A 12,653-nucleotide genomic window follows, 5' to 3' on the forward strand; every position below is an offset into this window, starting at 1 on the left:
TCCTTCACTGTGTCTCTCTCTGTCAAAAAATAAATAAAATCTTTTAAAAAAAAATCCCTCTGTGTGATAAGTGTTTCTCCATCCCCTCACTTTAAATCTGCAGGTGTCTTTAGGTCTAAAATGAGTCTCTTGTAGGCAGCATATAGATGGGACTTGTTTTCTTATCCATTCTGACACCCTATATCTTTTGATTGGAGCATTTAGTACATTTACAGTCACAGTAATTATTGGTAGATATGTATTTAGTGCCATTTTATCCCTTGTTTTGTCATTGTTACTGGCGATTTTCCTTGTTCCTTTCTAGTCTTTGTCATTTTTTTTATCTTTCTTTCCCACTCAAAGAGTGTCCTTTAATATTACTTGCAGGGCTGGTTTAGTGGTCACAAACTCTTCTAGGTTTTGTTTGTCTGGGAAACCTTTATCTCTCCTTCTACTCTGTATGATAGCCTTGCTGGATACAGTATTCTTGGCTGCAGATTTTTCCCATTCTGCATGTTGAATATATTATGGCACTCCCTTCTGGCTTGCCAAGTTTCTGTGGAGAGATCTGCAGCTAACCTTATGGGTCTTCCCTTGTAAGTTAAGAACTTCTTTTGTCTTGCTGTTTTTAGAATTTTTTTCTTTATCACCGTATTTTGCAAATTTAATTACAGTATGTCTTGGTGTTGGTCTGCTTTTGTTGATATTGATGGGAGTTCTCTGTTTCTCCTGGATTTTTATGTCTGTTTCTTTCCCCAGATTAGGGAAGTTCTCAATTATTATTTCTTCGAATAAACTTTCTGCTCCCTTTTCCCTCTCTTCTTCTTCTGGGACTCTTATGATATGAATGGTGTTACATTTGATGGAATCACTGAGCTTCTTAACTGTATTCTCATGATCCATAACTACTCTTTGTCTTTTGTGCAGCTTCATTATTTTCTATTATTCTATCTTCTTTATCACTTATTTGTTGCTTTGCTTATTCCATCCTTGTTGTCATTACATCCAGTTGGTTTTGAATCTTAGTTTTTGCATTTTCCATTTCTAATTGTTTTTTAACTCTTTTATCTCTGCGATAAGGGTCTCCCTGCAGTCTTCCATGCTCTTCTCAAGCCCAGTGTGTATCCTTATGATTGTTGCTTTAAATTCTCCATCAGGCATGTAACTTATATCTGTCTTGATCACATATCTGGCCATGACCTCTTCTTGTTCTTTCTTTTGAGATGAATTCCTCCATCTTGGCATTTTGTCTATGCCTCTGCCTTCTTCTGTGTGTGCCTATTATGTTTCCTGCTCCTGAGAGTAATGGCTCTGTGAGGAAGAGGTCACTTAATGCTCAGGGCCTGGGCACTCAGGGAGTGTCTCTTGTATATGCTGCATGCATGCTGCTGGTGTGTTTTGGCTGCTTTATTCTTTAGGTCATTTGTCTGCAGAGACATTCCTTGCCTGCAGTGGGCAGTTTTTGGACTTTTGCCAGAGTGTAGGGAGTTTTAAATAGGCAGGCTCTGGTCTGCTTGTTAAATGAGACCCAATGCTACTTCCATTAGAACTGAAGAAGCCTTGCAAAACTTTTTGGTCAGTAGTTGAGGTTCATGCAGAGGTGTTTGCTGGCCTTCTGGGGAAGGGACCTGCTGCACTGGGACTGAGGCACACTTGCCAGAGTAGGGCAGTACCAGCAGAGTGCAGTGGGGGCAAGACTTGGTGTTAGCAGGTTAGGCAGCCAGTGTTGATGCTGTTCTCTTTACTGAAGCTCGTTTATGACGAGGGGCAGGGGAGGGAAATGGCACCAGCCAGCTCCATTTTCCCTGGAGTGCGGTCTCCATGCTTGCTGTTCTGAGGGAAGCACTCCCAGAAGAGCGAATAATTTCCCCTAGTACATACCAGGCATTTTTCTGATTGCTCTTTTCACACTGTCTTCAGGTTGCTTGCCTGCCTGAAGCAATGCAGTGCGCTTTGGACTCTATCCTAGCCAAGTCTGCTGACTATTAAAACTCCAAACTTTAGTGACCTGCTATGGCAGGGACCTGCTCTTGTCTTCTGGGGGAGGGTCTCGCTGTGCTGGGGCTGATGTAGGTTTGACCCAGAAGGGCAGTTGTGCCACAGTGCAGCAATGTGGGATTTGGAGCAGAGCAGGCTAAACAGCCAGCACCCTGGTTAGCCACCCTCAGCAGGTATCTCCGTGCTTGTGCTGAGGGAGAGGGAGAAGGAAATGGCACCTGCTGGCTTGCTCTTCTGTCCCTGGAGAGGCCTCTCTCAGAGTGACACCTCTCACAGATGTGCTCCAAGAAGAGCGAACAGTCTCTCCCTGTGCACGCCAGGGGCAATCTTCAGATCACCCTGTCTGCCCCCCAGGGTTGCTTGCCTGCCTTCTCTCCAGGAGTAGAGCAGTGCCCTCATGGCTCTATCCCAGCCATGCCCATGGACCTCTAAAACTCCAGTCTTTGAGCCCCACTGGTGGAGAAACTCACAAAAATCAGCCCCTCTCATTTTCCTAGCCAGTGGCTTTGGGGAAGTGTTCTCCTTATGCATATCCCTGTGTGCCCCACTGTCCCTCGCCTTTCTCTACAACCAGGGCCCCCTCCCCTCCACAGGACCCAGGATCCATTTCTCCCTAAAACCACATCTCTGCACTTCCTACCTTCCTCAGTGTGGACTCCTCTCCCTATGGTTGTGCAGTTTGTTCTGCCCGTGCTCAGGTTGATTTCTTGGGTATTCAGAATCATTTGATTCTGAATACCCAAGAAATCATTATTTAGCTGTGTTCAAGGGATGAGGCAAGCTGCCATCTTAGCTCCCCACCTCTGCTGAATTTTAACAGACTTTTATGAATTCCTGTGGTGAGCTCCTTGGTGATCCTTATTTTATAGATGGATTTATTCCAGCTGAGAATGTATTGTATGTCCCCAGTTTTTATTTAAAAATTCAGCACTACCTCCATTAGTTATTGGCAAGATTCGAAGATTGGAAGTGATAAAAGTCTCTAAATTTACCTGGAAAAAATTCTCTAAAAATGTAAAGTTAGCTTTTTTAACCCGCAAAACCCCTCATTAGTATATTAATATTAAAAATGCAGGTAGTGAAGATTATAATGGTACAGATTAAGATTTTCATAATTACATTATTTCATATAACTTTCAGCTTGGAACTTGGCTGTGCAATGTGGCAAAGACCCGGTGACAATGAGAGAGTTTTTCATCCTCTCTTACAAGGTAAGTCTCTTCTAGTAAGTATCTCACGAATGGACCACAACAAAGATATGATCACTGTGGCTATTTTCAAGGGCTAAATATAAAGTGGTATTGGCTTTTAATCTAGAAACTTTTAGAATACATGTCTAAACAGGAATGAACTAAGGAGCATTTGTTCCCTGTAGGATACAATGTGCAAATATGAAGCAGTTCTCTCCATACCAAAATATTACAAACAACCATCAGGGAGCCTAAAGTTTTACCATAAGAGACTTATTTCTTTGCTTTTGAAGGAATTCAGTCTCCCAGAGTCCTATACTAAAATATAACTCTCTTTAGGAGAGGAATACTCTAAGTTGTCAACTAATAAAACATTAGGAAGGGTTATAAATCTGTAGGAGTATAGAGTAGGTATCTGGGGAAATGAGGAGGTGAAAAGAATGCTAAGAATCTTGGGCCTACTTTATAATTTTTCTTAGAGCAGGTTCTGTATGTAAGGATTTAGAAGCTTGTTTTGCAATTATAAGCATTTTTAAATAGTCATTAGTCTCCAAGGTAGAGATTAAATGCCAGAAAGGGAAGAATATTAATCAGAGAATAAAAGGAGAGAGGGATTAAGAATGTCTCTCTTACACATTCAGGAGTACACCGTCTGATATGTTGAGATAGATTAAATGTTAAGAGTTTTAGAACTGGAAAGAACTATAGAGATAATCTAGCATAACTTCCTCATTTTATATACTAGTAACCTGAGACCTAGAGAGATAAGGTGTTTTGAAATGCTATTAATTCAGTGACAGTGATGATTATGGTCACTAAACATTTTGGGAGATTAAGAAATAGTCTTTGAAAGTTTAGGTATAATTGCCATTTAAATTAGGTGAAATAAATTAGTTTTAGTTTTGAACATTTGTGATAGCACTAGTAGGGTTCTATGTAAGAATCCCAAGTGGCCTAGAGGTTTATTGTAGTAAAAGCTGGGAGTTTTTTCTAAAGTTAGAGGACAAGGTTTAATGATGAGGTTATGCCTAATAATGCCTGTCAAGATTTGACATTGTCTCTTTCAACCATGACAATATATGTGCTAATTTCAGCTCTGTTCAATACAAAGGGGAAATCTATTTGCCAGGGGGAAAATCACTTAGAAATTATAACACAAAGCAAGAAATAAATCACTAGATAGAAATACAGGGCCAAATGACAGTACCTATCACTGGGAAGATAGGAAAATTGCAAAGAAATGAAGCTTTTTATCTCTAGAAATGTTCTTAAAAACAATGGAAAGTAATATAAAATTAAAACCATAAATCAGTGTTATAGTCTATATCGTTTTTAAGGTGAGGTGTGTTTTCCCAGCTGAATTTTTTCATTCAGACAGGATGTTGCTGATTTTCATTCTGATTGTTTCTGTTCACCTGGCAGAATTCGCAGTATTCATTGATGTTCTGGTTATTTCTTATCAGCTGTCCCAGTTTTGTCCTTCTGATCAAGTAATTCTGATTGCACAGAAAACATGTTTACTTATGGCAGCTGCAGTTGATCTAGAGCAAGGGAGAAAAGCTCCAACAACTTCTGAACAGGTAATGTGCAACCTTCAAAGAAAACACAAGAAAGAGTTTAGTGTGCTATTTGGTGTGTTTGCCTTCCCCGATGCAGTTCTTTCTGATTTTCTTTAAAGAACCCTTTCATCCTTTCCAGGAGCATCTTGATTTCAAAGGTTTGTAATGGTTCATTCCTTCCTAAGGAAAGGTCACATTTGGCTTAGCCTCATCTTTTAAAAAGATTGAATATCTCTTCTTTGAAAATGCCTCTTCCCATGGACCACTCTTCCCGAATCTGTTTTTAGATAATTCTTCATCACCTCCCTGCAATCATATGTGGCCCATAAGAAATGGTTTTCTCTATTCTTTTTTCCTTTTACACATTCTCTAAGGAAGAATTCATCAACCTCCACAGCTTCGATAGCCATCTGATTACTTACTTGGATTGTTTTTCTTCACTAATTGCATTTGCTTTCTTTGACCCACACTCTTAAATATTTTATCAGTAACTCAGTTTTAACAACAAAAAGACAGTATTCCTACCTTCGCCTGAATTCCACTCTTAGCTTTGTAAACCTTGCCCCTTCTAGAAAATGCCAACATCAACATCTCAGTCTCCCATAGGCCAGAGTATTGGTTTGTCCTTAGTTTTCTACTGTCTTTCTTCCAAGCTAAGAAAATGTTCTCCAAGTTGGACCAGTAGCATTTTTGGTATGATTTTAAAATCTAGTTCTCTCTGCTTTTTCTCTTTTACCTACACAAAGAAAAATTCCCAATTTCCCATACTTGCCAGCTTTTCTTTCCAAATGGTATAAAATCCTTCTTGCTGTTTATTTCCTTCCTTCTGTTAATTGCTTCTTTCATGATTCTTCAGATCTGGAACAAACTGTCACCAGATCTCTGCCAACATATTTCCCTTCCTTTCTGTTCCCTTGTTGACTTCAGCTCAAAAAACATTTGAGTATTAAGTACTCAGCTAGGTACTGGAGATAAAGAAGACAAAATCCTTAACTTTGAGGAGTAAAGGGACCTCTTTTTAGAAACCTTTCCATTTTAAAAGAATATGAGAAAAGAATCTATGTGCCCCAGAACAAAACCAAAAGCAATCATTTTGCTTCTTTTAAAAAGCATGGGTAAATGCAATTTTATTCTCAATAGGGCCTTTTGCTTTATTTAAAAAGAGTAATAGCATCTAGTTTTTGCATGGTGCTTTTAACCTTTTAGAAGTTTTTCCCTTAGGGGCACCTGGGTGACTCAGTCAGTTGAGCATCTCTTTTTTTTTTTAATTTTATTATGTTATGTTAGTCACCATACAGTACATCATTAGTTTTTGATGTGGTGATCCACGATCCATTGTTTTCGTATAACACCCAGTGCTCCATGCAGTATGTGCCCTCCTTAATACCCATCACCGGGCTAACCCATCCCCCCCCCCCGACTCTTGATTTCAGCTCAGGTCATGATCTCAGGGTTGTGAAATTGAGCCCCACCCCACACTGGGCTCTGCTCAGCGGGGAGTCTGCTTGAGATTCTCTCCCACTCCTTCTCCCTGTGCATCTGCTCCTCCCCTCACTCGCACACGCTCTGTCTCTCTCTAAAATAGAGAAACAAATCTTTTTTTTATAAAGATTTTATTTGTTTAAGAGAGAGCAAGGGAGATCACAGAGGGAGAGGGAGAAGCAGACTCCCCGCCGAGCAGGGACCCCGATGTGGGGCTCCATCCCAGGACCCCGGGATCATGACCTGAGCCCAAGGCAGACACTTCACTGACTGAGCCACCCAGGTGCCCCGAGAAACAAATCTTTTTTAAAAAAGTTTTTCCCTTACATTGGTAGTCCTGACTTTATTAAATTTTGTATCTCAATGAATAGAGATCAAATTGATGTGAGGGAAATTTCACAAACTCTTAAGTACAGTCCTTAATTGTTTTGTTTGTTTCCAACAACTGTTCTTTTTTGTGTGTTCTTTCTCTTGCAAATGTTAATGGTTTCTAAGAACTCTAACCTAGTAACCCTTCTATAATCTTCTTTGCTTTTGAAAGAATGTCTATTTAGGTAATTGAAGATGCATTTCTGCCTTTCACCATCTAAGTCTGGTCCCTGTAAATTAGACCAGGGTGTTCTGTCTGTCTAATGAAGACTTGTTGAATTCTCTTCTATTTATCTGCTCCTTGTTCTCTAAATGCTCATTAATTTGAGTATTTCCAAATACTCGATGATGAAGGAATATAGAGGGAATGTATAGTTTTATCAACATTGTCTCTACTCTCCTGAGTATGAGTTGGGGGGAAGTGAGGGATGCTTTAAAAAAAATATAGCAGTTATAATATGCCATTGTGTATACACACACACACACACACACACACACACACACACACACACACACACCACATCTTATCCACCCATCTATCAGGGGACCCTTGGGTTGCTTCTGTATCTTGGCTATTATAAAATAATGCTGCAGTAAACATAAGGATGCATATATCTTTTTGAATTAGTGTTTTTGTTTTCTTTGGTAAATACCCAGTAGTAGAATTACTACATCATATGGTATTTCTTTATTTAATTTTTTTTCAACTCCTTACATGTGTGAACAGGCTTATTTATTTCAGGTGAAAATGAAATCTGTACTTAAGTTCAACCAAAAAGTGAGAACATATTAACTAATGCATGTCGTGTAAGAATCTTACACTGATGTGCTTTCAATTTTCCCTTCCATCTTTTGTACTCTTGTTATTACACATTTTACTTTTACATATGTTATAAACTCTCAATATATTGTTCTTATTTTTGATTAGGCCATCAATTTATTTTAAGAGCTATTAAATAGAAGTAAAATGTTCTTTATATTTATGTACATTTAAGGGCTTCCTTGAATCTTCATTTCTTTTTTTTTTTTTAATTTTATTTATTTATTCGACAGAGAGAGAGACAGTGAGAGAGGGAACACAAGCAGGGGGAGTGGGAGAGGGAGAGGCCGGCTTCCCGCCGAGCAGGGAGCCCAATGTGGGGCTCGATTCCAGGACCCTGGGATCATGACCTGAGCCGAAGGCAGACGCTTAACGACTGAGCCACCCAGGCGCCCCAAATCTTAATTTCTGTGTTGAGATCCAAATTACTGTTTGATATCCTATTCCTTTTGCCTCAAGAACTTTAACATTTTTTTTGCAGTGTTGATCTATTGAATTTCCCCAGTCTTTTTCTGAAAAAGCATTTTTCCTTTATTTTTCAAACAGAGTTTTGCTGTGTGTAGAATTTCGAGCCATCAGTTCTTTTTTTAATTTTAGCACTTTAAAGATGTCACTCCACTGTTGTTGGGCTTGCACAATTGCTGAGGAGTCTGTTAGCCTCATCTTTGTTCTATATACAGATATCTTATTTTTTCCCATTGACTGTCTATAAGATTTTCTCTTTTCTCTTTGTTTTGTAGCAGTTCAAATATAGTATATCTAGGTTAAAATTTAAAAAAAAAATCCTTGCCATTCTCTGAGCATTTTGCAACTATGGTTTGATGTGTTCCATTAATTTTGAAAAATTCTTTACCACTATTTCTTCATTTATTTTCCTGTCCCGTTTATCTCTCTTTTCCTCTTAGGATTCAAATTACACATATAGTAGACTATATGATATTGTCCCACAGGTCTGGTATGTTGTGTTGTTTCTTTTTTTCTCATTTTTTTCATTGTAAATATTAAATATTTAATATTTAAATATTAAACAACATAGTACTGCACAAGCAAGGCGCCAAATAAGAAATCAAACAGCAAATCAAAATATGTCTCAAAACCTATGGGATACAGCAAAAGTGGATTTTACAGAGAAATTTATGCTATAAATGCTGTATTAAGAAAAACATTCAAATGAACAACTTAACATTACACCACAAGGAACTAGAAAAAGAAGAAACCTAGCTGAAGTTTAGAGGGGAAGGAAATAACAAAGAAAAATCAGAAATTAATAAAATAGAGACCAGAATAAATAAAAACATAACACTGAAAGTAATGACCAGGTTTTCCAAAAATTAAACAAAATTGGCAATGCTTTAACTACATTAACTAAGAAAAAAAAAAAGAGATGACTCAAAAATCAAAATGAGAAATGGAAGAGAAAACAATACAGCATATAACCACAGAAATACATTAGGGTGATAACAGATTACTATAAACAATTAATATACTAACAAATTAGATAACTTAGAAAAGTAAAATCAGATAATTCCTAAAAATGTACAAATTACCAAGATTGAATCATGAATCTTGAATCTAAGAAATAGGAAATCTTCTTAGACCAATAACAAGAGTGAATGTTGAATTAGGAATCAAAAATCTCACAACACAGAAAAGCCCAAGACTGCATGGTTTCCTTGGTGAATTCTACCAAACATTAAAAAAATAATTAATGAACATCTTTATCAAAATCTTACAAATAATGGAACAGAGGGAACACATTCAAAATCATTCTGTGAGGCCAGTATTACCTTGATACCAAAGTAGGATAAAAACAATACAGGAACAAAAAAGTCCAGTTTGTACAATATAAGTATTACTACTCTGGCTTTCTTTTGACATCCATTTGCATGATAAATATTTCTCCACCCCCTCACTTTCAATCTGCAGGTGTCTTTAGGTCTAAAGTGAGTCTCTTATTGGCAGCATATAAACGGGTCTTGTTTTTTAATCCATTCGGACACCCTGTGTCTTTTGATTGGAGCATTTAGTCCATTCACATTCAAAGTAGTTCTTGAGAGATATGTATTTAGTGCTATTTTATAATTTGTTTTGTCATTGTTCCTGGAGATTTTTGTCTGATCCTTTCTTGTCATTGTCACTTGTAGTCTCTCCTTTGTGCTGAAAGAGTCCCCTTTAATATTTCTTGCAGGACTGATTTAGTGGTCACAAACTACTTTAGTTTTTGTTTGTCTGGGAAACTCTCTTTCCTTCTATTCTGAATGATAGCCTTGCTGGATGCATTATTCTTGGCTGCAGATGTTTCCCATTCAGTATGTTGAATATATCATGCCACTCTCTTCTGGCTTGCCAAGTTTCTGTTGAGAAATCTCTAGCTAGCTTTATGGGTCTTCCCTTAAGGGCTTCTTTTGTCTTGCTGCTTTTAAGATTTTTTCTTTATCACTATATTTTTCCAGTTTAATTACAATATGTCTTGGTGTTGGTTTGTTTTTGTTGATTTTGATGGGAGTCCTCTGTGCCTCCTAGATCTCAATGTCTCTTTCCTTCCCCAGATTAGGGAAGTTTTCTGCTGTTATTTCTTGAAATAAATTTTCTGCCCACATTTCTCCCTTCTTCTGGGACTCCTGTAATATGAATGTTACACATTTCATGGAGTCACTGAGTTCCCTAAGTCTATTCTCATGTTGCATAATTCTTCATCTCTTTTGTTCAGCTTCATTATTTTCCATTATTTTATCTTCTAGGTCACTAATTCGTTACTCTGCTTCTTCCAGCTTGTTCATTGCATCAAGCCTGTTTTCGATCTTGTTTATTGTACCCTTCATCTCTGATTCTTTTTTAACTCTTTTATCATTGTGGTGAGGGTCTCACTGTTGTCTTCTATTCTTTTCTCAAGCCTAGTGAGTATCCTTATGATTATTGCTTTAAATTCTCTATCGGGGGCAGCTACGTGGCTCAGTCAGTTAAGCAACTGACTCTTGATTTCGGCTCAGGTCATGATCTCAGAGTCATGAGATTGAGTCTCGTGTCAGGCTCTGCACTTAGCAGGGAGTCTGCTTGAGATTTTCTCTCTCCCTCTCCCTCTGCCTTGTCCACCTCCACTGTCTGTCTCTCTCTCCCTCTCTGTAAAATGAATGAATGAATAAATAAATAAATAAATTCTTTATTGGGAACGTTACTTATATCTGTTTCACTTAGATCTATGGCCATGGCCTTATGTTGTTCTTGCATTTGGATAAATTCCTACATCTTGGAATTTTGTCAAAGTCTCTGCTTTCTTCTCTGTGTTAGAAAAGCCAGTTATGTCTCCTGCTCCTCAAAGTAATGTTCTTATGACTAAGACCTCATGTCATGCCCAGGGCATGGTGCTTCAGGGAGCATCTCTGGTGTGTGCTTTGTGCACTCTGCTATTATGTTTTGCCTGCTCTATCCTTCAGGCCAGTGTTCTGCAGAGGTTCTCCTTGCCTGTTGTGGGCAGTGTTTGGTCCCTGGCCTGCATGTGGCAAGTTTTAACTAGGTGTGCTGCAGTTTGCTTGTGAAATGAGACCTGACACCAACTCCACCAGGACAGAGGCCCTGCAGAACTCTCTGGTTGGGAGATATGGTGTGGGCAGGGGTTTATGCTGGTCTTCTGGGGGAGGGGCTTGCCATGCTGGGACTGAGGTAGGCTTGACTGAAAAGGGCAGTCCCACCAGAGCACAGGGGGGCGGGGTTTTGTGTAAGCAAGTTAGGCAGCTATTGTCCATGCTGAGCTGCTTCCCTCAGGTGGTTCTGTGTTTATGCTAAGGGGCTGCGGGAGGAAATGGCACCAGCCAGCTCTTTTCTTCTCAGAGAGGCCTGAAGGAATAATCTCCCATAGTGTGCCCCAGACATTCTTCAGATCTCTATTTCCATGCTGTCTTACCCCGGTTGTTTGCCTGCCTTCTTTCCAGGAGCAGCACAGTGCCCTCAAGTTTCTATCCCAGCCAAGCCTGCTGACCTTTAAAACTCTAGGCTGTAAGCCCCACTGGTTGCAAGAACTTCCGAAATTCAGCTCCTCTCATTTTCCAAGCCAGTGGCTTTGGGGAAATGTTCTCCTTGTCCATTCCCCTATATGCTCCTCTCTTTCTCTTTCTTTCTCTCTCTCTCTCTCGCCCTTCTCCATGACCACAGCTCCCTCTCTTCCGAAGCACTTGTGATTTGTTTCTCCCTTAAACCACGTCTCCACACTTCCTACCTTCATTGATATGTCCTCTTCTCTCCCTTTAGTTGTAGAGTTTGTTCTGTCAGTCTTCAGGTTGATTTCTGGGGTATTTAGGATGATTTGATTGTTATCTAGTTGTGTTCATGGGACGAGACGAGCATGGTGTCCTCCACTCTGCCACCATCTTCCTCTCCCACTCCTTCTATTTTTAATTTTTTGAGCAATAAAAAAGAATGATATCTGATGATTTGTGACAATATGGATGGACTTAGAGTGTATTATGCTAAGTGAAATAAGTCAGACAGAGAAAGGAAATATAAACCATATGATCTCAGTTATGTGTGGAATCTAAAAAGGAAAACAAAAAAAAGAAAAAGGAAAAAACAAACAAGCAAACAGACTCTTAAATACAGAGAACAAACTGGTGATTGTCAGAGGGGAAATGGATAGGGTGATAGGCAAAATAGGAAAAGTGGATTAGGAGATACAAATGTCCAGTTATAAAATAAATAATTTGTGGACATGAAAAGTACAGCATAGGGAATATAGTCAATAACATTTTAATAACATTATATGGTGACTGTACTGATTGTGGTGAGCATTGAGTAATGTATAGAATTGGCCAATGAATATGTTGTGCAAATGAAACTAATATAACATTGTATGTCAATTATACTTCAATAAAAATATATAGCCTGGTGCCTGGGTGGCTCAGTCGATTAAGCATCCAACTCTTGATTTCAGCTTAGGTCATGATCTCAGGGTTAGGGGATCAAGCCCCGTGCTCCCACTCTGCACTCAGCAGGGAGTCTGCTTGAGGATTCTCTCCCTCTGCCCCTCCCCCTGCGTGCATGTGCACTCTCTCTCTGTCTCTAAAATAAATGAACAAATCTTAGGGAAAAATATACAGCCATTATAATTTATTGAGGAACTATATCTCTTTCCTAAAATGCATCAGATAAACTGCTGACTAGCCAAATCAGGCTGATGGCCTGTGTTTCTGCAGCCTGAGTGTTAAGAATTTTTTTTACATTTGCCAAAGGTTGTAAATGAAAATAAAGAAAAATATGTGAAAG

General features: G+C 38.9%; 1 protein-coding gene across 1 annotated transcript in view; it reads left to right on the top strand.

Annotated features, from left to right (window-relative positions):
- Positions 1–12,653, top strand: part of TEX11 (testis expressed 11) — a 281,592-nt gene that overhangs the window by 198,943 nt on the left and 69,996 nt on the right. The window contains exons 22-23 of the mRNA XM_088028563.1: positions 3,118–3,188; positions 4,631–4,747. Coding sequence (XP_087884689.1) covers positions 3,118–3,188; positions 4,631–4,747 — 188 coding nt within the window. The remainder of the gene's footprint in view (positions 1–3,117; positions 3,189–4,630; positions 4,748–12,653) is intronic.

The sequence above is a fragment of the Eumetopias jubatus genome, unplaced genomic scaffold (assembly GCF_037043125.1).
Source record: "Eumetopias jubatus isolate StellerSeaLion01/CBP00866 unplaced genomic scaffold, mEumJub1_p1.0 scaffold_11, whole genome shotgun sequence".
Classification (NCBI taxonomy): Eukaryota; Metazoa; Chordata; class Mammalia; order Carnivora; family Otariidae; genus Eumetopias; species Eumetopias jubatus.